Source organism: Lethenteron reissneri, chromosome 26 (assembly GCF_015708825.2).
Source record: "Lethenteron reissneri isolate LAM-NWPU_2019-01 chromosome 26, ASM1570882v1, whole genome shotgun sequence".
Classification (NCBI taxonomy): domain Eukaryota; kingdom Metazoa; phylum Chordata; class Hyperoartia; order Petromyzontiformes; family Petromyzontidae; genus Lethenteron; species Lethenteron reissneri.
The window spans coordinates 16,341,022-16,367,610 of NC_083804.1; the positions used below are offsets into that span (position 1 = coordinate 16,341,022).

Genomic DNA, 26,589 nt, shown 5'->3' on the forward strand with positions numbered 1-26,589 from the left:
GATACACACAGCGGGCAACACAGGTACAGAGAGGGGTGATCGTCTCTGTGGGGTGGCCTTAAATAGACAGAGGGGGGCGGAGGCAGCGAGAGGGAGGGGTTAGAGACAAAATTTACATGTCAATGAGTACAACAAAAAGGAGTGAGCAGGCTTAGGGGGAGAAAGAGACACTAAAATTAAATAACCTAGCAAAGTATCGAAATGTTATGTAAAACGACACAGAGAGTCGGTCAACACACAACGCATAGCCTGGTCGATTACGTATTTCAAAGATTGCTAAGTTAGAATTTAAGTCTTCTTGGTTCTTTCGGTAAAGTCACGTAGAAGGGAAGTAATAAAATAATAAAAATAAAACATAATAAAACATAATAATATGTTTTATTTTTATTATTTTATTTACATGGTTCTTTCGGTAAAGTCACGTAGAAGGGAAGTAATAAAATAATAAAAATAAAACATAATAAAACATAATAATATGTTTTATTTTTATTATTTTATTACTTCCCTTCTACGTGACTTTACCGAAAGAACCAAGAAGATGAATCCCTGCAGTCACGAAAGCTTTAAATCGAAATAGAATTTAAGTGTGAAAATTTCAAAGAAAGAACCAAAGAATAATTCCTGAAGTCACGAAAGCTCCAAAGTTAAGATATATATAGTTTGAACCTATCTACGTGACTTTACCGAAAGACCCAAAGAATATTAATTTCTGCAGTCACGAAAGCTTTAAGTCAAGATTTTAGAGTATATTCGCTGCACCCGTGGTATGGGAGTGTAGGCGAGTCGCTGCTGTAAGGCGAGCGGGGTGCATTCTGCAGCGAGCTCTGGGACTACGCCATCTGCCAGAAGCTCACCGAGGCATGATTTGTGAACGTTTCCATCTACCACACGTAACATATTTGTCTTATACATTTTTAATACAAACATTCTTTATTTAAACCGAGGGCTCACCGAGACCAAAAGTCACTTACAAAGTGTAACCTGGCCCACAAAGCATTACAAGTAAACAAACAGTCGAAATGCCTGATATCATTAACCTTTTGTCAATTTGGTGTGAAAACAAAGTTCAGGACTTTGTAATTGCACGTGTGAGACAAGGTGACATGACGCAGGTGTCGAGTTGCGAGTGGGCAGCTACAGCACGGGCTACGTGGAGAAGAGGTTGATATGCGATTCCTTGCACTGCTCCCAGTGTCATCAATAATCTTTAAGCCAGCCATGAACCTGAGAAATTGGTTACGCAACTGGTTGCTTGCCCTAGAGACACTCCATTTTCAAGCATTGATCTGCTGAGAAATTTGTAGCGACGTATTTCATCACGTGCACACTTGCGAACTAGGGTTAATTGCAATCTTGAAAACGCGGTTTAATTTCCTTGTTGCATGACTGACTACTCGGTCAGATGTGGACAAGGCAGTTTCAGGCGAATACGTTGCATGATGTTGACAGCGATTTGGTTGCATAACTGATCGCGTGGATGTGGACGCGACTTTACTCAGCATTGCTGCTCTATTACATCGAGTCGTGCATTTTGCCTCTTGAAATCTTAATTCGCATCGGTGAACGTTGTCGCAAGAACGTTACGCATGGACTGGCTGGACGGTGAGAGATGGTGAACGTCAACCCCGAGTAATTGTAGTAAGTCAGCCTGTGACACAAGGCCAGAAAGACTCAATCCCCCGTGCAATATTCACCAATTACAACGCCGCACCCTCCCACACACACCCAACATGATGCTCACTTAGCCCCCGCGTGACAGCGTCTTGAGTCACAACCGCGTGTCTGACTCCACAGCACGGGACTTGCAGTTACGGTAGGATCCAACAGATCTGGGACGAAATTCAACCTCGCGTGAATCCGTGTTTCCCCGAGTTACCCTCGCTATGCCCATTCTCCAGTTCAACCCTCGCCGATGGAAGTCGTCGTCGTCGTCACCACACCCGGCACGTGTCCACCATGGCGCGGAGAGAGCGCACCAACTCAGGGGTGACGTCGCCGCTCAGGGAGAGCGCCAGCAGCACGGGCCGCCCCCCGGCCTCGCGGCTCACGTGCCCCGCCACGTTCCGCGCGCACACGTGGCTCATAGGCTGCGGGGGGGAGTGGGGTGGAGGAACACGGCGCCCAGAGATGGAACGGTGAGCGGCACGGGCTGGAGAGTGGAGGCGCCGCCGCCGCCGCCCTTGAGAACGGCACCGACCGCGGTGCGTGGTTTGCTCACCTCGTCTTTGCCGAGCAGTACACGCGAGTCACAGCTCGGGGGTGGTATCCCTTGTGTCCCCTGCGGTGCCGGCGACTCCGATGATCCCGGAGGCCCGTCCATTGCCGTGAGGCTCACGACGAGGCCCAGACGCGGCCGCTGCGTCACCAGGACGAGGACGCGGTCCGCGAATGCGCAGCAGAGCGCGTCCGTGTGCACGCCGCCCACCACGGCGCTCGCCTTGCGGGAGCGGACAGCGGCCTCGGAGGCCATGGAGTGGACCGGAGAACTGCAGGGAGAAAAACACGCGACAAAGACTCGACTCCACATGGCATAAAATAACAAAGAAGGCGGTCACCGCGTCGCGCGCTTTCAAGATGCGCTTCTGCGGCCGTCTGGAACGTTCTTGCGATGTTTGGAAGCCACTGGTGCTATATGCACTTTTAAATCTAGGTTTAAAACGAATTTTTTCATAAACTTCCTTTTGTCTTGACTTAAAGCTTTCGTGACTGCAGGAATTCATATTCTTTGGGTCTTTCGGCAAAGTCACGTCGAACAATTTATTTTTTATAAATCTACGTTTCGATCGCAACACAAGCAATCGTCATCAGGAGGGATTGCTTGTGTTGCGATCAAAAGTAGTTTGTCAAATTTTTTGTTCTACGTTGACTTTACCTAAAGACCCAAAGAATATGAACTTACTTTTGTTTTTCGTTTGTTATCTCGCACCCCATTGGCTCGATTGGCGACGTACGGTGCGAAAGAAGTTCAACATCCGTACAGCAAATATTCAAGTGACCCGGGTCACTCTTGCAAATGAGACGGGCTATCCTGGTCTCTGTTAAGAGTTCTCAGCTGGTTAAAACAAATACACTTGAAATTAAAACAGAACAGACGCTGCTGGCTTACATCAGCTGATGCTGCTGGGTGACATTTGGTTTGGAAAGGCCGAGAGATCTTTAAAACACGGAGCGTGAGCGGCCCTCGCAAGCCTAACTCACCTCCATTAAGAAACACGCGCCAGGGTGGACATTCCAAATTACCGTGGCGGGGCCACCCGCACGATAGAATGACCAATGTAGTCATTACTGTACAAGAACAATAACGGCGCGGCAACCATGGAAAGGAACGAGTCCCCAGAGTGCGATGTAAACCGGGGAGAGGGGAGCGATAAAACCTGTTCAGGTGCAGGTTGCCGGAGGTGGATTATCACAGCAGCGGATCGACCACGGCTGACAAAAAGGACGACAGAGCGCATCACACGGTAGCAGTCAAATTACCACGCGGGTGGAGCGGCGGCCGTCAGGAAGTGACGTCACGCGCAGCCGGCGTGATGACGTCACCGGGTCGCGAGCACGAGCTCCGTCGCCGTGGTGACGCTGCCCCCAGAGGTTCGCGTGCATTCTCTGCGTGATGACGTAACCACGTCGACGTGATGACATCACCACATACACTTGGGTCTTTCGGTAAAGTCACGTCGATCGGTTGCGAGCCCGAGCTCCTTTGCCCTGGTGACGCTATCCAGAGGTCGCGTGCCGTTGGCGTGATGACGTAACCACGTCGCGAGCTCGGGCTCCGTCGTCATGGTGACGCAATCCATAGAGTCGTGCGCGCTCTCTGCGTGATGACGTAGCCACGTCGTGAGCTCGAGCTCCGTCGTCATGGTGATGCTACCCATAGGGTCGCGCGCGTTCTCTGCGTGATGACGTAGCCACGTCGCGAGCTCGAGCTCCGTCGTCATGGTGATGCTACCCATAGGGTCGCGCGCGTTCTCTGCGTGATGACGTAACCACGTCGCGAGCTCGAGCTCCGTCATCATGGTGACGCTACCCATTGGGTCGCGCTCGTTCTCTACGTGATGACGTAACCACGTCGCGAGCTCGAGCTTCGTCGTCAAGGTGACGCTATCCAGAGGGTCGCGCGCGCCCTCGGCGTGATGACGTAACCACGTCGCGAGCTCTAGCTCCGTCGTCATGGTGACGCTACCCATAGGGTCGCGCGCGTTCTCTGCGTGATGACGTAGCCACGTCGCGAGCTCGAGCTCCGTCGTCATGGTGACGCTATCCAGAGGGTCGCGCGCGCCCACGGCGTGATGACGTAACCACGTCGCGAGCTCGAGCTCCGTCGTCATGGTGACGCTATACAAGGGGTCGCGTGCGTTCTCTACGTGATGACGTAACCACGTCGCGAGCTCGAGCTCCGTCGTCATGGTGACGCTACCCATAGGGTCGCGCGCGCCCTCGGCGTGATGACGTAACCACGTCGCGAATTCGGGCTCCGTCGTCCTGGTGACGCTATACAAGGGGTCGCGTGCGTTCTCTACGTGATGACGTAACCACGTCGCGAGCTCCGTCGTAACACTATTGACAGGGTCGCGCGCGCGCCGTCGACGTGATGACGTCACCGCGTCGCCCGCGCGCGAGGGCTCTCCGTCGCCCATGGTGACGTCTCCCGCATCCGGGCCCGTGCATTGTTCTTCCGCGTGACGTCACGCGCAGGAGTGGAGGTAAATAATGGCGTCGTGAGGGCCGCCCGCTCCATGGACCCCGCGCAATCCGTGGCATCGCGACGCCGCCGTCCGCAGTAGCCGCCCCGGATCGCGCGGAGCACGCCCCTCGCCGTGCCACGGTCACGTCCACGCGGATATTTCCTCCTCGCGACGCACTTAGGTGAGGAAAATCTGCGGTGAAAAAATCGCGATGCTCCACCGGTGAAGGAGACGGGGAGAGACGAAGCCGGTTTCCTCCCCTGTGACAGCAGCAGCAGCAGCGACTGTCGGCGAGTGTACGGCTCGTGTCAGCAGCGAGTGTCGTCGGCGAGTGTGTCAGGGTGTCGCGTTTGAGTGTCAGGGCGAGCGCGTGTTTGTGTGTCGGTGCGAGCGTCGTCGGTGTGTGATGGAGTCTGCGCGGATGAGCGCCTTGTTGTGTGTGTGTAATTTTGTATATCCAGTGGGTGTATTTGTGTCGATGTTTACGTGAGTTTGTGTGCCTTGGTGTGTGTGTGTGTTTGTGTTCGTGTGTATTTGTAGGCGTGTGTGTTTTTGTGTGTCTTTGTGTGCGTGTGTGGACGTGTGTGTGTGTGTATATCTCGCTTCATACGTTTGTTTTTGCGTGGTATATTTGTGTGTGTATTCTGCGTGTTTGTGTATTTTGTAATTCCGTGATTATGCTTGTCTTTATGTGTGTGTGTGTTTCTGCATGAGTGAATTTTACTCTCTATTAATGGGTGTGTATTTTATTGTGTTCCGTATAGTTGTGTGTTTTATGCCTTTGCGTCTGTTTTTGTGTCTGTTTCTGTATATGTTTTTTGGCTGTGTGTCTGGGTGTAAAAAGCTGTGTGTGTCTGTTTTCGTGGGAACTTAAGCGTGCGTGTCTGTGTTTTTGTGTGTCTGTGTCATATGTATGCTTATATGTGATTATTTCGCTGCTGTTTATGTGCACTTGCCTCCGTTTCTTTTTGGCACATCACAGTGTTGTCTCCGTGCGCGTGTCTCCGCTGTAGGAGACAAGAGACATGGAGCTCAGGGTCGGTAACAAATACCGCCTTGGGCGCAAGATCGGAAGCGGTTCCTTTGGTGACATCTACCTGGGTGAGACGCACACCACAGAAGACATCACAACAGCCATCATCATCACAGTGTCACAGCCATCACCATCATCACAGTGACACAGCCATCATCACCATTACAGTTACACAGCCATCATCATCATTACAGTGTCACAGCCATCATCATCATTACAGTGTCACAGCCATCATCATCATCACAGTGATACAGCCATCATCATCATCACAGTGTCACAGCCATCATCATCACAGTGTCACAGCCATCATCATCATCATCATCACAGTGACAGCCATCATCATCATCACAATGACACAGCCATCATCATCATCACAATGACACAGCCATCATCATCATCACAGTGACACAGCCATCATCATCACAGTGACACAGCCATCATCATCACAGTGTCACAGCCATCATCATCATCATCACAGTGACACAGCCATCATCATCATCATCACGGTGTCACAGCCATCATCATCACAGTGACACAGCCATCATCATCACAGTGTCACAGCCATCATCATCATCACAGTGACACAGCCATCATCACATCATCATCACAGTGTCACAGCCATCATCATCACAGTGTCACAGCCATCATCATCGTCACAGTGACACAGCCATCATCATCGTCACAGTGACACAGCCATCATCATCATCACAGTGACACAGCCATCATCATCATCACAGTGACACAGCCATCATCATCATCACAGTGACACAGCCATCATCATCATCACAGTGACACAGCCATCATCATCATCACAGTGACACAGCCATCATCATCGTCACAGTGACACAGCCATCATCCTCGTCACAGTGACACAGCCATCATCATCATCACAGTGACACCGTGATAGAACATTATTAAACAAAACGTATTTTTCACTAGAAACTATTTTTTTATTTTAGCAGGTAAGGCCCACTGAGCTATACAGCTCTTTTTCAGGAGCGACCTGACCACAAATGATAGTTCAAAGAAGTGGCTTATCACGTTGAACTTCTTTCGCACTGATACAGTCACAGAGCACAAACATCAACACGCCATGGTGACACAAACATCAACACGCCATGGTGACACAAACATCAACACATCATGGTGACACAAACATCAACACAACATGGTGACACAAACATCAACACACCATGGTGACACAAACATCAACACACCATGGTGACACAAACATCAACACGCCATGGTGACACAAACATCAACACACCATGGTGACACAAACATCAACACACCATGGTGACAAATTATCATCACACGGGGTGACGCATTCAACAGGACACAGACATCACCACAGTGACGTGTAATGGGGGTGCCACGGTAGCAAAATGTTAACTCCCTTGCCTGGAATGGAGGAGGTTGTGGGTTCGATCCCGACTCTGATGCATGTATATTTGGAGTTTGCGTGTCTCTCTCTCTCCCCTTGGTCACGTGGATTTTTCTCCGGGTCCTCCGGTTCTTCTCTCCACATTTAGAATCAACATGCGTTCAGAGTCTTTGGCTGCTGTCATTTTTCACGTGATAAGCCACTTCGTTGAGCTGTCGTTTGTTGTCAGGTCGTTTATGAAAAAGAGCTACATAGCTCAGTGGTGTTTACCTGGTAAAATACAAAAATTAGAGAATGGATCGTCATCGTAGAACGCAGCGACACAACAACAACCGCCATTCGCCACTAAGTGGCGGTGACGTCACCACGACGCTTGTGCCAGGCTATGTGCACCTTGAGGCCACGTGAAGTATCGAACGCCCGCTGGCAGGAGGTCACGGGGCAGACCCAGGTGTCACGGGTCGACTGACTGAGATGACTGGCTGATGCACCACCTGTGACCCCTACTGTGCCAACTTGCTGTGCTTTAGCCACCCGGCGGTCCGCTCGTTGTTGTGAGCGTCGCTCCTCCGCCCTCCGTTGTTGTTTGAGGGCGACTGCCTCCAACTGCCCAGTAGCGTCCTTCACGAGCCTCATCCACGGAGGCTGACACACACACGCACATCGGCACGACACACATGCATTTCGACACGACACAGACGACGGCGTGGACACGAGGCCGACACCAGTTGCCGACCTCCACCGGGAGCAACAGCCACCCTCATGTGGCCCAAACATGCGGGCGGTGGGGGCTGCCCAGCCCATTGTTCTTTACGTAAAGGGCAGGTCGCTCAGCTGGTCGGGCGGTGCTGTCGCTACATTGCTTTGTGTTATAATCCTGCTCCGTGTGTCGGGCGGGGGGGGGGCCTTGCCGCTCTCTCATGCTTAAGTACGTGGTGAGTGGACTGCGTGTGTGTGGAGTGGCTAACGTTTGTGTGTGGTCTGGCCCGTGCGTGCGTGTGGAATATCTTCTCCGTAAGGAGTGGTGGTAGCGCAGGGGTTGGTGCTCTGCGCTACGAACTAGGTGTCCTAGGTGCTATTCCTGGCCATGGCTAACACCAGTGGATGAATATCTGAACTGGTTCCAGGCTTCTCCTAGGTGTTACTCAGCCTTACATTAGTACGTGGTGCGGTGTGTAAATATCAGCACTGGGGGAGACAAATTCGGCCAGGTCTGCCCACACCACCTCCTGCGCCATGCTGGCGTTTATATGCCCTCGCCCCAACAGCTTATGCTACACGGGAGTAATGATGGTGTTTGGAGTATCTTGGGTGGCGTGGTGAGACTTTTCTATGTGTGTGTGGCGCGGGAGACGCCGTAGTGCAGCGGTTAACCCGGGGACCCGAGTTTGGCCAACACCGGTGACAATTATCTGCACCAATCCTGGGCCTCCCATAGGTCGACTCGGCCTCAAATGAGTACCTGGTGCGATGTGTAAACATCGCCACTAAGCGAGAGAAAGGCGGCCGCACGTTGTGCTGTCCGCTCACCCTATCGTGTGCCATGCCGGCCTTCATAGGTGCTACTCGCTCACAGCACTTGTCCCAATAGTCTGCTTAGGCTATACGGGGGATATTTGTCTTTTTGGCAACGACCTACACTGCAGCAGACCACCGTCCTCCACGTTCTCTCTCGGCGGTAGCAGCAGCAGCAGGCGGCAATGTGGGGTGGGGGCCATTGGGCAGGGCTGCTAGGCAGGAGCTCTTCTCTTTAGGCTGCACTCAGGGACTCCGGTGGGGGGGGGGGGGTGCACTCAACCTCATCACACAGTGACGCAACCCTTGAACACAGATATCGACACGCAGTGCCACGAGCATAGAGCACCGACGCAACGTCAACGACACGCAAACAAGAGACGCAAATGGAGGACCCAAACATCAACACGGAGAGATTAAATCATAGAATACGGACACAACAATTGACATACAATGACACATCACAGTGTCATTGTATGTTTGTGTGTTGTGTTGAGTGGCGTGTGTGTTGCCCCTCCACACACTCGGCCTCAAATGAGTATCTTGTGTGGTGTGTAAACATCGCCACTGGGGAGACAAAGGGGGGCGAACATGGTGCTTTCCCCACCCACCCCCTCGTGTGCTGTTGCAGCCTTCATAAATGCTCGCTAACAACACTTGCTCCAACAGTCTGTTCAAGGCTATAAAGGGGTATCTTTGTCTTTTGTGTGTGTGTGTGTGTGAATGCGTAGTGGCCTGTGTGTATGTGTGTGTGTGGAGCAGGTGGCAATGTGGGTGGGGGGGTGATGAGACTAGGGTGGTAGGGGCAGCTCACCCGGGGACTCTGGGGTCGTGTGGTTGCACTCAGGGCTGAGCTGCTTGCTCTGTGGGCGGTTTCGCTATCGAGGAGTAAATTGACTCTGGAACGGGGATTGTGGGAGCACTGAGCTCACTGATCCCCTGTGTCGTTGTTATGGAAACGCTGTGATGAGAAACGTCACCCTCATTTGTTGTCATCATAATAATTGTAATAAATGTCTGCTATGAACAAGGGTCATTCCCCGAAACGTCGCCTGTTATGTGTTATTTTACTTTTAGGGCAGTGTTGGTCATGATGAAAGTGTTAGGTTTCTGTTCATGGTGCTTGCGTGCACCACTGCCAATACAGTTTAGTTTAATTTAGGTGACTGCTAGGGATGTATTGTTGATTTTCGGCATAACCTGCACAAAAAGATAAAAATCCAAATATCGCGTCGAGAAAACTAATTTCAGATGATCAGGAAAACGTCATTCTTTGGGCCTTTTCCGGAAACGTGACGACGTCGGGGCAAGTCACGGCGCATTCCCGACGTCCCGTGCAAGGTTTTCCCCATCTCACGTGGTGTGCTGCTTTGCCATTGAGAGACGTCACTTTTGTCAGCAGAAAATTCAGGTTTAACCGGTACGTAGCGTATGTGATCTGAAAATCTGAAATTCTGATTTGAAAAAATGCAAATCGATTTAAAAAAAAAACCTGAACTCATCCACTGCTCATATCTGCATTGCTGCTTAAAACATTTTTTTTTTAATTTCATTCGTACACATATGTAATTGTGTAATAATAAAGACAAATGTTTGTAACCCATGTCCAGCCACTGGTATTGAGGGTGTGTGGTGACTATTGAGGTGTGTATTTCGGGATGTACTGAATATTCGACTTCATGTTAAATCTTAGTTGAATTAAGATTATTTTGAAAAATATATTTTCTAATTCAGCCTGTTGTATTCAAATTAACTTTTATTTCAAATCATTTTTAAAATCACATTTTAATATTCTCGCAGTCCCTGACCAGCACTCACGATTATTAAGGACCTTTATGATGGTAGGCAGGCCCGGGCAAAGCTGCATTTTCTGGGTGTCGTAGCCATTTATTTTTACCTTGGGGTACAACAGGGATGTCCTCTGGCCCCTACACTATGTAACATTTCTTCACCACGTAGTTTGAGAATGAATGGCTTTACCAGAGGAATTTACATCTGGTATAGATACAGTGGGAGGCTGATTGATGTCTCGGTGAGGTTGATGGATGGCTCCCTACTGATGAACGATATTTTATTTATGTTGATGACTTGGTAATTGCTGCTCACTCTATAAAATGAGGTTGGAGGCTCTCCTACTGAACCTGGAGCTTGGTGACAATTGTGCCTCACAGCAATAAGTTCTTGGGTTCAACTCCTGACTGGGGAACCTTTCATTGTGGAGCCTGTATGTTCTCTCTCGGTTCTGTTATAGTTCCCTCCAGGTTCTCCGGTTTCTATCCGTAGCTAAAATAAAACTACATACGCTGTAACTAGTGTTGGCCGCATGACATCGCTAATGCTGAAATTGTACCTGTTAAATTACACAATTGGGATTGCACACAGCAGCAACATTGCTCCCGAGCGCGAAAAAAACACGACTGAAAAACGAGTGAGTCTGAATGGGTAAACAATCACAATTTATTATTATTGATTAACGGTTACTGTCATTCCCACTGTGTGTTCGAACACTCCACCCCATCACGTCTCCCCGAGCACCGGCGTGGTTGTGGAGAGGGTGGAGGAGTTTGCCGTGTCCCACATTCCCGTGTTGAGTCGGCGGTGGCCGCGTGTACGCTCGGACTGGCCATAGGGCAGCAGTCCGGGCAACTGCCCGGTGGGCTGGTCCATTCTGAGGGCCGGTGGACCGCTCTGTGTGGCGAAATGGCAAATGTGATTAGAATAAAAAAAAAATATGTTATTACCTCTAATGTGTACGCTTCATTACTTATTTATGCTCTCAGTTGGCATTAAATCCCATATTTGGCAGCTACAAATATTCTTCCTCACCGGCCCATTTGTTTTTTGGGCCAGCCCCAATCAGCTAATGAGATCGCACGGCAAAATCACGCTAATACGTCGTCACATCCCACATCTAGCTACGAGTCCACAGTTTGTCGCACAACCCAATAAAAAAACATTTGTCCATAGCCCGAATTTGAGCCCCGTTGTGTTTACAAATGTCTGGGCCGATTCTGAGGGCCAGTGGACCGGTCTGTCACTGGCCGCACGCTTTTGCTGCGTGCCTGGCGGGTGGCGTGTGCGGACGCTCGCCGGTAACTGGCGCGCGGGCTGGTCTCCTCTCCTCCTTGTTCGCAGGGACCAACATCGCCACGGGGGAGGAGGTGGCCATCAAGCTGGAGTGCGTGAAAACCAAGCACCCGCAGCTGCACATCGAGAGCAAGTTCTACAAGATGATGCAGGGTGGAGGTACACCACCCACAAAGACGAATATCCCCGTGTAGCCTTAATATACTGTTGGGGCGAGTGCTGTTAGCGAGCACCTTTGAAAACCGGCATGGCACACGAAGGGGTTGGTGGCCAGCACCACACCGAACTGCCTTTCACTCCCCAATGGTGATGTTTGCAAATCGCACCAGGTATTCGTTTGAGGCCGAGGCAACCTAGGGGAGGCCCAGGACCAATTCAGATAATCGTCACTGGTGTTGACTTTTCCGGGTTCATAGCGCAGCGCGCTAACCGTTGCACTATGCTACCCACACCCTCGCATCTGCCCACAACCCTTGCACCGCTCCACTCTCCTCCGCTCCCCTCCCATCACCACCCCACTACTCTCCACCCCCTCCACACCCATCCACTCTGCATCCGTCCCCAGTGGTCTCTGTTGGGCAACGCGACAGGAATCTCCACCTGGCAGTCGCGCTTTAACACAAAAGGCCTCGGTGCCGCGGATTGGATTATGACATCCTGCGCTGCAGCGTGACCTTGTTGCTGACAGGCTGTAGGAATACTAAAACGCAACTGGGACACAACACCGTTGTTTTTAACAAATGTTGAGTAAGAATTCAATAAGGGAGGGGGGTGCTCTGCCTCCTTCAGACCACCCACCCCACCCACCCCACCCCTCACCCCCTATCCCCCCAACCCCCCTACCCCCCTACCTACCCCGTCACTGCGGGGGCTGATGGCATTTGAGGCTGGGCTCCTTTTCAAACTCCCGTCAATCCTCGCAGCTGTGCGGCTGCCTCCCTGCCTCGCATCAGCAGCGCAGGGCGTCTTGCTCTATGCAGCACACAGGAGGATCGTGCACTTACCAACGCAAGGCCCCAACTCGATACCTAGGCCCTCCTGCCCTGTGTAGCACACACAGGAGGAACGTGTAACTTACCAACGCACGGGTCATGCGTGTTGCACCGGTCAACTGAACCCGACACTGGTCGCCCACGAGCTTGCACTGCCTGTCTATCCGTTGCGTCCGTGTCTTTGTGTGTGTGTGTGTGCGTGCGTGCGCGCTTGTGCTTGTGTGTGCGTGTGCTCGTGGGGGACCAGTGGCGTAGTGGTTAGCACGCTGCGCTATGAGACCGGTGGCCCAAGTTCGATTACCGCTCACGGCCAACATCAGTGACGATTTTACTGACCGGTCCTGGGCTTCCCCTAGGTCAACTCGGCCTAAATTGAGTACCTGCTGTGGTGTGTAAACATCACCACTCGGGAGAAAAAAGCGACCAGGTGTGGTGATGGCCACCCACCTCCTTTGTGTGCCGTTCCAGCCTCCATAGGTGTTGAGGCTTTACTGGGCATATTTTTTATTTGTGTACGCGCTGGAATCGTGGTGCAGTGGTTGATGCACTGCACTGTGAACCTGGCGACGTGGTTTCATTTCTAGCCACGGTTGACATCAGTTACAAGTGGTCCAGCATCGGTTCGGACACATCCCTAAAACCAACTCGGCCTCAAATGAGTACCCAATGTGGTGTGTAAACATCTGCTCTTGGGAGAAAAAAGCGCCCCGGTTGTGATGTGTGATTTTGGTCATACCATTCTGGCCTTAATGGGTGCTCGCTAACAGCATGTTCTCCAACAGTCTTGAAGACTAAAAACAGGGTGTCGTTGACTTTGTGTGTGTGTGTGTCACAGTGGGAATCCCCACTATCAAGTGGTGCGGTGCGGAGGGCGACTACAACGTGATGGTGATGGAGCTGCTGGGGCCCAGCCTGGAGGACCTCTTCAACTTCTGCTCCCGCAAGTTCAGCCTCAAGACTGTGCTGCTGCTCGCCGACCAGATGGTGGGTGCCTCTCTCACTCACAGGGGCTCCCCACCGTTAAAACTAAACTAGACTTGTTTTTGACGACGTAAGGCCCACTGAGATATGTGTAGCTCTTTTTCAGAAGCGACCAGGCTATCACGAAGCGGCTTATTATTACGTGGGACATTTATAGCAGCCACCAAATACTCTGAACGGACGTTGATTCTAAATGTGGAGGGAAAAACCCAGAGGACCGAGAGGCAACATCCACGCGACCACGGGGAGAGAAACACGCAAACTCGAAATATACAGGCGTCAGGGTAGGGATCGAACCCACAACTGCCTGCATACCAGGCGAGGGAGTTAACATCTCCGTCCAAACCCCTCACCGTGTCCACCGCATCCACTGGGGCCCGTTGCCCCCTCCCTGACGCTGTCGCGGTCCTTGGCGCACACTGAGCAAGTTCCATTCGTTACTGTGCGCGAGCAGATCAGTCGCATCGAGTACATCCACTCGAAGAACTTCATCCACCGCGACATCAAACCCGACAACTTCCTCATGGGGCTGGGCAAGAAGGGGAACCTCGTTTACATCATCGACTTCGGCCTGGCCAAGAAGTACCGCGACGCGCGCACGCACCAGCACATTCCCTACCGCGAGAACAAGAACCTGACGGGCACGGCGCGCTACGCCTCCATCAACACCCACCTCGGCATAGGTACGGCATCGACATCCATCTGTCAACACTCACCTGGTCATAGGTACAACGCTACCCCTCCAGTTTCCATCAACACTCAACTGGTCATAGGTACAACAACGACATCATACATCAACACTCACATCGTCACAGGTACGACACTCCACCTCCATCAGCCATCAACATTTCGATTTAAAGCTTTCGTGACTGCAGGGATTCATATTTTTGGATCTTTCGGTAAAGTCACGTAGAAGGGAAATAATAAAAATAAAAGATAATACAATTCTCACGACGTTTCGGCCACAACACAAGTAGCCATCCTCAGGTGAGGGCCCTTCCCTTTTGCGCCACAGAGCAGAGCCGGCGGGACGACCTGGAGTCCCTGGGCTACGTGCTCATGTACTTCAACCTGGGCTCGCTGCCCTGGCAGGGCCTCAAGGCGGCCACCAAGCGCCAAAAGTACGAGCGCATCAGCGAGAAGAAGATGTCCACGCCCATCGAGGTGCTCTGCAAGGGATACCCCTGTGAGTGACGCGCTGCCGTGGTTCCGCCGCGGTGGCGACGGTGCTGACCGTGGCTGTGGCTGTTGCGACGGCGGCGGCTGTTGTGGTGGTGGCGGTGGTTCCGGTGGTGGCGGTGGTGTTTTGCTAAGTGCCTCTGCGATTAAAACGCACATTTTTACATGCGCGGTTTACATGCAGATGTAAACACCGCTACGTTTGATCTTTCTCATGGTTGAAAGCGGAGGGGTTGACTGTTCTTTGTTTTAAATTAGACCAACATTGCCCACGCATGTGAATTGGATACACGGCCCAGGGTGGAGGGTGGTTGGTGGGGGGAGCGTGATGTCACCACCGTGCACTTGCCCGCGCGTTCTAGCCATCCAGCAGAACTTTAAAATATAAAAGGACTTCAAAAGCTATCATCGATACACACACTGCTCTGTTGTCCAGTTGTGTGTCTAACAGATACCTCCAAATCTCAGTATACCTGTTGAGCCTTGACCTTTGCTTTTATCAAAGTAGAAGGGAAGTAATAAAATAATAAAAAGAAAACATTTTTATTATTTTATTACTTCCCTTCTACGTGACTTTACCGAAACAAACCAAGAAGATGAATCCCTGCAGTCACGAAAGCTTTAAATCGAAATTTATCAAAGTAATTAAGTTCAAACATTTCGTGAATTAGACCTGTGAAAGATTAAACCCAATGATAAAAGATAGTGGACAATAGGCATGTGACAATTATTCATTCAATGATTGGTCATTATTCAAAACAGAATCAATTACAATATTGCAACGTGGCGAATGCGAAATCCGTATTGGCGGCAGATGTAAATAACTAAATCCATTAAACAGCCCGATGCGCGTATTGTGACCATGAGAATTGACGCTTACCCGATGAAGCTGTGATGCATCGTTACACACCTCGTGTTACCCTAGCCCTAGTTGCGCCACGGTTGCCCCCCCTCCACTCCTGCACGCGGAGCTGCGTGACTGTGTTCCGCCCCCCCCTGCTCCCGCGTCGAGCTGCGTGTGACTGTGTGCCTTCCCCCCCCTGCTCCCGCGTCGGGCTGCGTGTGACTGTGTGCCATCCCCCCCCCTGCTCCCGCATCGAGCTGCGTGTGACTGTGTGCTGTCCCCCCCCCTGCTCCCGCGTCGAGCTGCGTGTGACTGTGTGCCTTCCCCCCCCTGCTCCCGCGTCGAGCTGCGTGTGACTGTGTGCCATTCCCCCCCCCTGCTCCCGCGTCGAGCTGCGTGTGACTGTGTGCCGTCCCCCCCCCTGCTCCCGCGTCGAGCTGCGTGTGACTGTGTGCCATCCCCCCCCTGCTCCCGCGTTGAGCTGCGTGTGACTGTGTGCCATCCCCCCCCCTGCTCCCGCGTCGAGCTGCGTGTGACTGTGTGCCTTCCCCCCCCTGCTCCCGCGTCGAGCTGCGTGTGACTGTGTGCCGTCCCCCCCCCCCTGCTCCCGCGTCGAGCTGCGTGTGACTGTGTGCCGTCCCCCCCCTGCTCCCGCGTCGAGCTACGTGTGACTGTGTGCCTTCCCCCCCCTGCTCCCGCGTCGAGCTGCGTGTGACTGTGTGCCTTCCCCCCCCTGCTCCCGCGTCGAGCTGCGTGTGACTGTGTGCCGTCCCCCCCCTGCTCCCGCGTCGAGCTGCGTGTGACTGTGTGCCATCCCCCCCCTGCTCCCGCGTTGAGCTGCGTGTGACTGTGTGCCATCCCCCCCCTGCTCCCGCGTTGAGCTGCGTGTGACTGTGTGCCATCCCCCCCCCCTGCTCCCTCGTCGAGCTGCGTGTGACTGTGTGCCATCCCCCCCCTGCTCCCGCGTTGAGCTGCGTGTGACTGTGCCGCCCCATGCCCACCTGCCCCCCGCCGTCCCCGCAGCCGAGTTTGCGACGTACCTCAACTTCTGCCGCTCGCTGCGATTCGACGACAAGCCCGACTACTCGTACCTGCGGCAGCTCTTCCGCAACCTCTTCCACCGGCAGGGCTTCTCCTACGACTACGTGTTCGACTGGAACATGCTCAAGTTTGTGAGTGCACGCACGGTTGCGCGCGTCTCAACCCGGCTGCGCCGCAGCGCGCACCGCAGTGGTTGACGAGACGGCGCTCACCGATTGGTTCCTCCAGTCACTCGCTCGCCGGCGAGCAGACGCCTCCTTGTACTTTAGACGCTCAATAACATCACTTTGCCCAAGTACGTGGCATTGGGTGATTTCACTTTTGTTAGCATGTGGACTACGGTGCCACTCTGTATGTTGATCTTCTTTCGCCACCGTACGTAGCCAACATTGCTAATCGGAGGTGCGGGGGAAGGACAACAAAACTAAAACACAAAGAGCAGTTCTCAAGAAATTCGTTTTCAATCGAGATGATTTGAAAGTGCACGGCTGCAGTGGCTTTCTAATATCGGAAGGAAGAGCGTTCTAGACAGCCATAGAAGCACACCTGAAAGCACGAGATGCGGTGCCCGTCTGTGTTCGATGGTTTTCTCAAAAGCCGCTGCGAGGATGACCAGAGTTTGCGGGATGGTTTATGTTCCTTGACGAGATCAGCAAGGTATTGTGGTTCATTTGTGGCAAGCACTTTGTGTGTAATGTGTTCTTGTATTACATTTTTTTAATGATTTATATCTATTGTGGTTTAATAATGTTCGTTGTTTATGCGCAACATTTTTTACATTTAATGGTGAAGTTCCAACAGTAAAACAGTAATTTGTGGGAAATTAGTGGAAATGATTTCTAAACAGTGTTGAACCAGTGTGGAACGGGTGTGGAACGGGTGTGGAACGAGTGTGGAACGAGTGCAGAACCAGTGTGGAACGGGTGTGGAACGGGTGTGGAACGGGTGTGGAACGGGTGTGGAACGGGTGCGGGAACGGGTGTGGAATGGGTGTGGAACGGGTGTGGAACGGGTAGTGGAACTGTCTGCGCACCCGGGTGTGAGTCAAGTTCGTGTGAGAAGCCTGCGTTACCGTCTCCGCTGTGCTGCTGCAGGGTGGGGGCCGCAGCCACGAGGAGGCGGAGCGCGAGCGCCGTGAGCGGGAGCGCGAGGAGCGCATGCAGCGCGCGGTGCCCGCGAGGGCGGCGCCCAGCGCGCCCGGCCCGCGTGGCCGCAGCACCCAGGACGCCGTGACGCCCGTGTCGCCGGGGCCACAGACGAGTGCGTGAGGGGCCACGGGGGGGAGCACGGCGAGGAGCACGGGTGGCATGGACACACGGGGGTCGGGGGGTCACGAGGTGCACGGGGGGGCCACCGTGGTTACGAGGGAGGCACGGGGACACGGGAGACATGGAGACACAGATATGTGGGAGGGGGAATGTGAACACGATGGTGTTGGCGCATAGGTACATGGACAAAATAGGGACACATGGGGACATTGAAATATGGAAACATAGAGACCCGGGGACACGGACACAGATATATGGGGACATGGGGCCATTTGCACACAATGGCACTTGTAGATAATGGCATTTGGACACGGACATGGTGACACGTGGCTGATTGGGAGTGATGAGTGTGTTGAGTGGGTAGGGGAGTATCTGTAAATGGAGTCAGGCGAGTCAAATCGATCGTGAGTCGGCAAGTAGGTGGTGAATGCGTGCGTGTTGAGTGAATGTGAGGAACGGGTGGTGACAACTGGACATCTGTGAAAAGAGCTTCATAGCTCATCGGATTTTGATTCTGACTGTGGTGGGGGGGTGGTGAATGCGTGCGTGGTGACTTGGCTAAGGTGGCGGTGTGTAGAGAGCCAGTTTGCCGCGGTATAATTTCTCACGGTACGGACGCCGCACGATCTCGTTTGCCGTCGCCGCCATGCGTCGGGTTGTCCCGTGACATCGTAAAATCGGTGCTATGCGTCCCCCCCCACCCCCCCCCCCGTAGCGAACACATCCCCGCGGCCGCTATCGCGGACGGAGCGCGAGCGCCGCGTGTGCATGAGGCTTCACCGTGGGGCCCCTGCCAACGTATCCTCGTCCGACCTCACCGCTCGGCCCGAGATGACGCGCATGTCCACCTCACAGGTGGGGAGGCCACGCTCGTGTTCGCTCGCGACGTTGTGCCCTCGTACATTCACTCGCAGCGTTGTCCACACGTACGTTCACTCGCAACGTTCACTCCCGTCCACTTGCAACGTTGTCCACTCACAATGTTGTCCACTCGTACATTCACTCGCAATGTCGTCCACTTGGAACGTCGTCCGCTCGCAACCTCGTCCGCTCGCAACGTCATTCACTCGCTCGCACACCAGCTTGGACACGTATGCTCGACGTGTTCACTCGCGACTCAACGTCGTTATGTCATTGGTGAGTACTGCGAGGGTGCGATGACCGTACGGTACGCGCTGTTGCAGCTGACGGCCCGTACCGGAGGCCAGTTTTGTGCAGGCGCCGTTGCCTGTGTTTGACAAGGTTGCCCGCAAGTTGCTTAAAATGCAGAGCAGTCGTCATCCCCGACTACTACTGCTACTCCTGTGAAAATCTGGCAGGCCACTCTTGAGTCTTTTGGACTCAATAAGGATGTCCTGGGTAAATGAGCGAAGTTCACTCCCACGTTATGTCACGCAAACCCGCATATTTGCTCGCGCTCGCATTCACTCACATTAATTCACACTGACGTTCACTCGCGGTCACTCAAACTCGCGTCAACTGGCACTGGCGCTCACGTTCACTCACACTCGCGTTCACACGTGCTTGCGTTCACTCACACTCGCGTTTACTCACATTCGCGTGCCCGCACCCTCGAACACGGTAAGCACGCTGTCCACCGCTGATGTCCCTGTGCTTCCGGCCACGTTGGTTGCCGTGTGAGTGTGAAGGCCTCGGTTAAACGCCCTCTCACGCGCGACTCCTCCCCGTGTCTCCGTGCTCTCGCCACAGACGAGCATTCCCTTTGACCACCACGGCAAGTAGGCCTTCCTCCCACTACTGGTCGTTTTGAGCGTGGTGAGTCATGCGAAACGGATCGCCTCTATACAGCGTACCACACATCCCCTCTCTCCCTGTACCACACATCCCCTCTCTCCCTGTACCATACATCTCCTGCCTCTATCCTCATACCACGCATCATGTTGTCAACATGCTCCTGTGTTGCCTAGTGTTGCTTCGTTTAACCGGAGTGACGGGCCCGAACCTGCATTACCAAACTATAAATGTTTAGCTTAACTCGGCGTAATTTTTTCCCAAACTTTTTTATTTTGTTACGGATTTTTTAAAAGTACTTTAACCAAGCTAACGAATGTGCTGATTTGCACAGAAGTCTTGTGATCTGCAGTGTTCCAATGGTGGTTGAGCGTGACAGATGAGACGAGACTGCCTTGTAGACCGAGTTTTCAGCACGGGAGGAGGGAATCTGAGTGAAGTTTACGCGGACGCTGACTAACCACGATAGTGGCGATAGCAGAGCGATTACTGAACCCGGTTAGACTCGACAAACGTTAAACATTACCCGTGTTACGTGCCTCGCCTGCTTGCGTGTGCGCGCGTGTGTGTGTGCGTGCGTGCGTGTGTGTGCGTGCGTGTGTGTGCGTGCGTGTGTGTGCGTGCGTGTGTGTGTGCGTGTGCGCGCGTGTGTGCGGGTGTGCGCGCGTGTGCGTGCGCGCGTGTGTGTGCGTGCGTGTGCGTGCGTGCGTGTGCGTGCGTGTGTGTGCGTGCGTGTGCGTGCGCGTGTGTGTGCGTGTGTGTGTGTGTGTGTGCGTGCGTGTGCGGGTGTGCGCGCGTGTGCGTGCGCGCGTGTGCGTGCGCGCGTGTGCGTGCGCGTGCGTGTGTGCGCGTGTGTGTGCGTGCGTGTGCGTGCGCGCGTGTGCGTGCGCGCGTGTGCGTGCGCGCGTGCATGTGTGTGCGTGTGTGTGCGTGTGTGTGCGTGTGTGTGCGTGCGTGTGCGTGCGTGTGCGTGCGTGTGTGTGCGTGCGTGTGCGTGCGTGTGCATGCGTGCTCGTGTGTGCGCTTCACAGTTTGGTCCCGCGCTCTATCGGGGCCAAGGCCTGAAGAGGTGACCGGGCCCCCTGAACCTCTGCGCACGCACGTGATGACGAGGCGTCAGCCCCACCTCCTCCTCCTCCTCGCCCCTCGGGGAGTGGACCGAGACCAACAGCGGATTGGGGCGGGCCTGTTTGGCGTTGTGGCGGCGTACGTTGGAGTATCCAAGCGGAGGGTGCTTAGTGATCGTGTGTATGTCCTTCACAGGTGTATTACGCCGTTTTGTTTTCCCGTCTGGTGTTGAGAGTGAGGCCGTGCAGAGCCCCCAGTGGCGTAGGCTGCCACGTCGAGCAGGGTGCGAGCCTCTGCAGCTCCTTCTGTCTGTACGATGCTTCTCCAGCAGTCACAGTAGTGCTCTAGACCTGCAGTGCTTTCTATGCAGTGTAAATAGCTTTCTTTCTTTTTTATTATGACTTTCCAAATCGCTGTGTTCAAGAGGACCCACTATAGTGGCGAAGCCGTAGCTGTCGTGTGGTGTAGCTGTAGTCCAAGGCGGTGGTTTTTCATGTAGCCCAAGTAGACTTGGTTATCGTTGTGACGAGGGGACAAGCGTTAGTTACATCACGTGACAATTGATTATGAATAAAACCCCTGTGCTCTGATGGTTTTTATAAATGTAACCAGGGAGTGCACCCACCGCTCTATCATGCCCCCTCCCCTCAGATCACTCTCCCCTGCCCATCTGATCACTCCCCCTGCCCTTCTGATCACTCCTCCTGCCCCTCTAATCACTCCCCCTGCCCTTCTGATCACTTACCCTGCCCTTCTGATCACTCACCCCTATCCCTCCGATCACTCCCCCTGCCCTTCTGATCACTCACCTTTGCCCCTCTGACCCCTCCCCCCTGCCCTTCTGATCACTCCCCCTGCCCTTCTGATCACTCCTCCTGCCCCTCTAATCACTCCCCCTGCCCTTCTGATCACTTACCCTGCCCTTCTGATCACTCACCCCTATCCCTATAACCCCTGCTCCCTGTCCCTCTGATCACTCCCCCCATCCCTATAATCCCTGCCCCTCTGATCACTCCCCCCTATCTAATCCCTGCCCCCTGCCCCATCGATTCCTCCCCCCTGCCCCTCTGATCCCTGCCCCTCCGATCGCTCCTTCTGCCTCCCAGCTCTGCCCTCGTGCTCTGCCTGCTGCCCCGTGCGATGCTGCCCTCGTTTGTTTTACTTCCCCTCCCGACCCTCCTCCCCTGCTCGTGTTTCCCTTCAAAGTCGTCACGTCTGTCCGTTAGTAGCTGTGTTCCGCACTAGTCCAAATGGCTCGCCGTTTTATTTGTTTTTATTTACGTAACTTATTTAATAAATTACCCTCGCTCCAGCCCCGTTTTTACTCCCACAGCTGTGAACAGACCCCCCCCCACACCCCATCCGCCACCCCATCCTTGCTTCATGTTAGCAGATCCGCTGGGAGCCCCCGTCCCCCCGTATCCGGACATCTGTGAAAAGAAGCTTGGTAACGCATCGGATTCCTCCGGTCGAAATAAAGATTCTTGATTCTGAACCGTGAGGCATGGCGGGGGGGGGGGGGGGAGCCGCGCGGGTAACGTGTCGGAGTCACGTGACCTTCGAGAGGCAGTCGCGCATTTGCAATCGCCGAGTCAACACGTGCTGCCCCCCGCTGCCCCCCCCTGCCCCCCTTACCGGTGCACACCACCTCCCCCAACTCTCCATCGTGTACAGTTCACTGCGACCCAAATCAGAACCCCCTCCTCCACCCTTTCACTGCTTTTGCAGCCTCCGTTTTTTGATTGTTGCATGTACAGCCACTTTTAGTAACATTTTGTGTAATGTCATTATTATTATTTACTATTTGTAATTGAAATGTATTTGTGTACGCAATACTTGTAAATAAAAAGGACTGCACATATGTCTGGCATGTTGTGTGTGTTGAACTTTCGCGCCGTACGTAGTAGCCAACCGTGCTAATCGGGTGTTATGTCACGTACAGTGGTAAAGGGCCGTCCATAAATTACGTCACGCACCTGGGGGGGGGGGGGTCAGACATTTGTGACGATGTGTGACGAGGAGGGGGGGGGTTGAGAAATGTGACGTCACATCAAAATGCGCAACTTTAAATATAGACAACACGTTCTACTTAATCAAATAGACGTTTTAATAAATATTTTCTCCTACAATGACAATAGTTTAAAGCGATTTGAAGCATGTTTTATTTGGGGGGGGGGGCAGAGCTTTGTGACGTCATATTTGAGGGGGGTCTGACTTGTGACGCCGTGTGACGAGGGGGGGGGGGGTCAAAAATCTTCAAAATCGCGTGACGTCATTTATGGACGGCTCCGAAGCATACACATTGGTTTTGCGTGTGCTTGCGTGTTCTGCGCTATTCCCTGTCGTCTATACCGTGGCGTTGAGGTGTGTCCACCTGTGGCACGTGTGTGTACGCTGGTGTGTTGTGTGTACTGTGCTCACTACGATGGTATTGCTTATCCATCCCGCGTGTTCATTGGATGCTGGATTTCGGTGGCGTAAGAAGGGTGCTTTGGTGACGAGATGTTAACTACCTCGACTGGTATACAGGAGGCCATGGGGTCGAGTCCTACCCTGACGCCTGCTGCATATTTGGAGTTTGCGTGTCTCTCCCCGTGGTCGCGTGGATTTTTCTTCGGGTCCTCCCGGTTTTTTCCCCCGCCACATTAAGAAACATTTGGCTGCTATACATTTCCACGTGATAAGCCACTTGAGCTATCATTTGTGGCCAGGTCGCTTCTGAAAAAGAGCTACATAGCTCAGTGGGCGTTACCTGGTAAAATAAAATAAATAGTTGAAAGATGCTGGACTCTTGACCAATGTGCACTTCTCTGTAGTGGAACGTCGTGGCCCCTTTCCCACTGGCACATCCGAGCCGAACCAGCGCGGGCCCATTCGTGGCACGGGTGGTATTCTTTTCCCACTGGCTTTTGACAAGCCGGAACCAAACCGTGATATGCTGGCCTCGCAAGACATCTCAATCTGGTGGGGGGTCACTGGGGGGGGGGCGCAAGGGGAGGATGCATGACGTCAGCACACAGCGTCACTGCGCCAGAAACTTGCACCGTTGTTTCAACGTCCGAAAAAGAGCTTCATTGCGCATCGGATTTCTCCGGTATAAATAGAGATTCCGTGGTAGTTCCCTTCGTGTAATGCTCTCAGAATAATAAAAAAAGATTTGCTGGCTGGCTGGAGGGACGGACGAACACGTGGCGAGACGTTAACTACCTCGCCTGGTTTACAAGAGGACGTGAATAGGATCCCGACCCTGACACCGGTTTATTTTGAGTTTGTGGTGTCTCTCCCCGTGGTCGCGTGGACTTTTCTCCGAGACCTCCGGTTTTTTTCCCAGCACATTTAGAAACGTGCGTATGTGGCTGCTATCAATTTCCACACGACAAGCCACTTCGTCGAGTTATCGTTTGTGGTCAGATCACATCTGAGAGAATGAACTAGCTCAGTAGTCCTTACCTGGCAAGAAAGGTAATCATTGTACGCTTATTGCTCGAGACCGTTTTTTTTTCACCGATTTATTTTCCCCATGCGATTATTGGTTCGGCCAAAAACAAACTGACGACAGACACTACGTCGCTCGAGATGCGCAGGGTGAAGATGGTTGGTGAAGACACGGGCCGTCGTGTTTGGGAAGAGGTGGGGAGGAGGATGGTTTAAATTCACGAATCGTGTTGGGTGTTACGCGTTCGTCATACTACCGCTCTGGCCGCTAGAGGTCACTCTGACACCACGGATCTTGGCGCGAGGCCCAGGACCAGCCCCCAGTATCCAACCGCTGGACGCACAGAGAGGGGTCCCCCTAATTGAGAGATAACTCACGGGGGTCACTGGGTCACCCCTCCTCCCCCAACTCCATTCTGCGTCTCTAAACACAAACAACACAACATGCTTTCGATTTAAAGCTTTCGTGACTGCAGGGATTAATCTTCTTGGTTCTTTCGGTAAAGTCACGTAGAATGGAAATAAAAAAATAAGAAAATAAGAAAATATTTTTTTTATGTTTTAAATAATGTTATTATTTTATTTTTATTATTGTATTATTTCCATTCTACGTGACTTTACCGAAAGAACCAAGAAGACGAAGACAACATGCGTTTGATGTGTTTACCAGTTTGGTGACGCCTTTCCAAACATTGTCACGAAGCAGCAGGCAGCGTTTGATTACGCAAGCACCACGCTGGGCCGGTTTCGACCCTCTGGGTCTTCATCGGCAGTCATTTGTTTTTAAGAAGGGCCATTGTCCGAAACGTCAACTATAAGTGTGTTTTATCTATGGGACCTTTTTTTGCCAGTATAAAAAATGTGGGGGTTACCCTCTCTGCCTCCGCCCCCCTCTGTCTATTTAAGGCCACCCCACAGAGACGATCCCCCCTCTCTGTACCTGTGTTGCTCTATGTATCTTGGTGATATCTGTTTGCTTATATGTCTGTCTATAGTTTTCTGGTTAGATGTTATATTGCTATTTCATTATACCTGATGATGATTGCTTGTGTTGCAATCGAAACGTCGTATGCTATTATTTAATTTATTATTTTATCTTTATACGTGACTTTACCGAAAGAACCAAAGAATAGGGAAATAGGTGTTTAAACCTATTCTTATTTTTCACAATTTCTGGTACTGGCAAAAAGGTCCCGTGGATACAAGTGGTCGCCCCGAGCTGTAAGTGCTCTGGGACTTGCACTGCCGTTGCGCTGTTCGCCCTTTGGCGTGTTCTGGTGTAGCACTGGGGCTGTCTCTGGTGTAGGCCAATCAGTGTCAAAGAACAATGCAGACATTGTGCATTTATCAGAGCACGCCTGTTTGCACGTTTTGCCACAAAGTACGTGTGGTCAATGCAGACATGATGACTTGCAAAAGGTGTGCGGACTTGGTGTTCAAACACCTCAACACCTCCAGTTTTATTTGCCACAAAGGGTACAAACCTCGTCTTATTTTTCATGAATGCCATTTTTCGTTTTTTTCTTTGAAGACCAAGCAGTGGTCTTGACGAGTGTGTTGGGGGGGGGGTGTATTTATTTATTTTTGTATTAATTGATTTCATGATCAGAGCCAGGCTTGACCAGGACCAAATGCTGCTTAGTCACCAGACGTTGACGGCACGAGCACTCCGTATAAACCGCGCGATGCCACACACTCCATTGGTGCCACGGTGGCGAGATGTTAACTACCTCTCCTTGTATACAGGATGGACGTGGGTTCGATCCCCACCCTGGACGCCTGCTATATATTTGGAGTTTGCGTGGTTCTCTCCCAGTGGTCGCGTGGCTTTTTCTCCGGGTCCTCCGCTGTTTTACCTCCACATTTAGCATCAACGTTCACACCTTTCGAGTGTGTGGCTGATATAATTTTGCACGTGATGAGCCACTTCGTTGAGCTATCATTTGTGACCAGGTCGCTTCTGAAAAGCAGTTGTGCAGCTCAGTATGTAAAATAAAATAAAATGTTTAGTCTAGTAGTTTATTGTAAACTTACCTTGGCTATTGTAGTTCTACATGTAAAATGCGACATCTACTTAATTATAAAATCACGTTTGATGAGCATAATAATAAAAAAAATAATGTAATTTTATATAGCGTCATTCATGCCAATTACATCCCACAAAGTTGCACGTTCATTATATATAAGGCACCAAAGCCTACGCCTGTGCACAAAGCTACGAGCAAGAAATGGCAAAACTCTCAAGAAAATTAAAATGAATATCAGGAAATAAAATGAATCTCGTCAATCCAAAAGGAGCACGAACAAACTGCAAAAACGTTCTCA

The 26,589-nt window shown here is 52.3% G+C and overlaps 2 protein-coding genes across 3 annotated transcripts; one reads left to right on the plus strand and one right to left on the minus strand.

The window, feature by feature from the left end:
* Window positions 1–536: 536 nt before the first annotated feature.
* On the minus strand, window positions 537–3,612 carry LOC133348077 (proteasome assembly chaperone 3-like). 2 transcript variants are annotated; one of them, XM_061560925.1, is made up of 3 exons: window positions 3,375–3,470; window positions 2,219–2,486; window positions 537–2,087 (listed from the first exon to the last, which is right to left on the minus strand). In XM_061560925.1, exons 2-3 carry the CDS (start codon window positions 2,468–2,470, stop codon window positions 1,932–1,934), a joined length of 408 nt encoding a protein of 135 aa, XP_061416909.1. In that variant the 5' UTR covers window positions 2,471–2,486; window positions 3,375–3,470; the 3' UTR covers window positions 537–1,931. The 2 variants fall into 2 exon arrangements, with proteins under 2 accessions (XP_061416909.1, XP_061416908.1); XM_061560924.1 differs by lacking the exon at window positions 3,375–3,470 and adding an exon at window positions 3,478–3,612 and having other exon boundaries at window positions 538–2,087.
* A 1,054-nt stretch (window positions 3,613–4,666) lies between these two features.
* Window positions 4,667–22,690, plus strand: LOC133348025 (casein kinase I). The gene is made up of 11 exons (XM_061560839.1): window positions 4,667–4,866; window positions 5,699–5,786; window positions 11,753–11,863; window positions 13,532–13,680; window positions 14,132–14,360; window positions 14,693–14,863; window positions 16,724–16,872; window positions 17,836–18,001; window positions 18,725–18,864; window positions 19,720–19,785; window positions 20,793–22,690. The coding sequence occupies exons 2-10, from the start codon at window positions 5,711–5,713 to the stop codon at window positions 19,750–19,752; spliced, it is 1,224 nt and encodes a 407-aa protein (XP_061416823.1). The 5' UTR covers window positions 4,667–4,866; window positions 5,699–5,710; the 3' UTR covers window positions 19,753–19,785; window positions 20,793–22,690.
* The last annotated feature ends 3,899 nt before the right edge of the window (window positions 22,691–26,589 follow it).

Excerpts from the sequence above, each read along its gene's own strand:
- LOC133348077 (XM_061560925.1), bottom strand. The coding sequence starts at position 2,470 with ATGGCCTCCGAGGCCGCTGTCCGCTCCCGCAAGGCGAGCGCCGTGGTG. Across the intron at positions 2,088-2,218 it reads TACTGCTCGGCAAAGACGAG|CCTATGAGCCACGTGTGCGC; the intron begins GTGAGCAAACCA and ends TCCCCCCCGCAG.
- LOC133348025 (XM_061560839.1), top strand. The coding sequence starts at position 5,711 with ATGGAGCTCAGGGTCGGTAACAAATACCGCCTTGGGCGCAAGATCGGA. Across the intron at positions 13,681-14,131 it reads TGCTGCTCGCCGACCAGATG|ATCAGTCGCATCGAGTACAT; the intron begins GTGGGTGCCTCT and ends GTGCGCGAGCAG. Across the intron at positions 18,002-18,724 it reads GTCGCCGGGGCCACAGACGA|CGAACACATCCCCGCGGCCG; the intron begins GTGCGTGAGGGG and ends CCCCCCCCGTAG.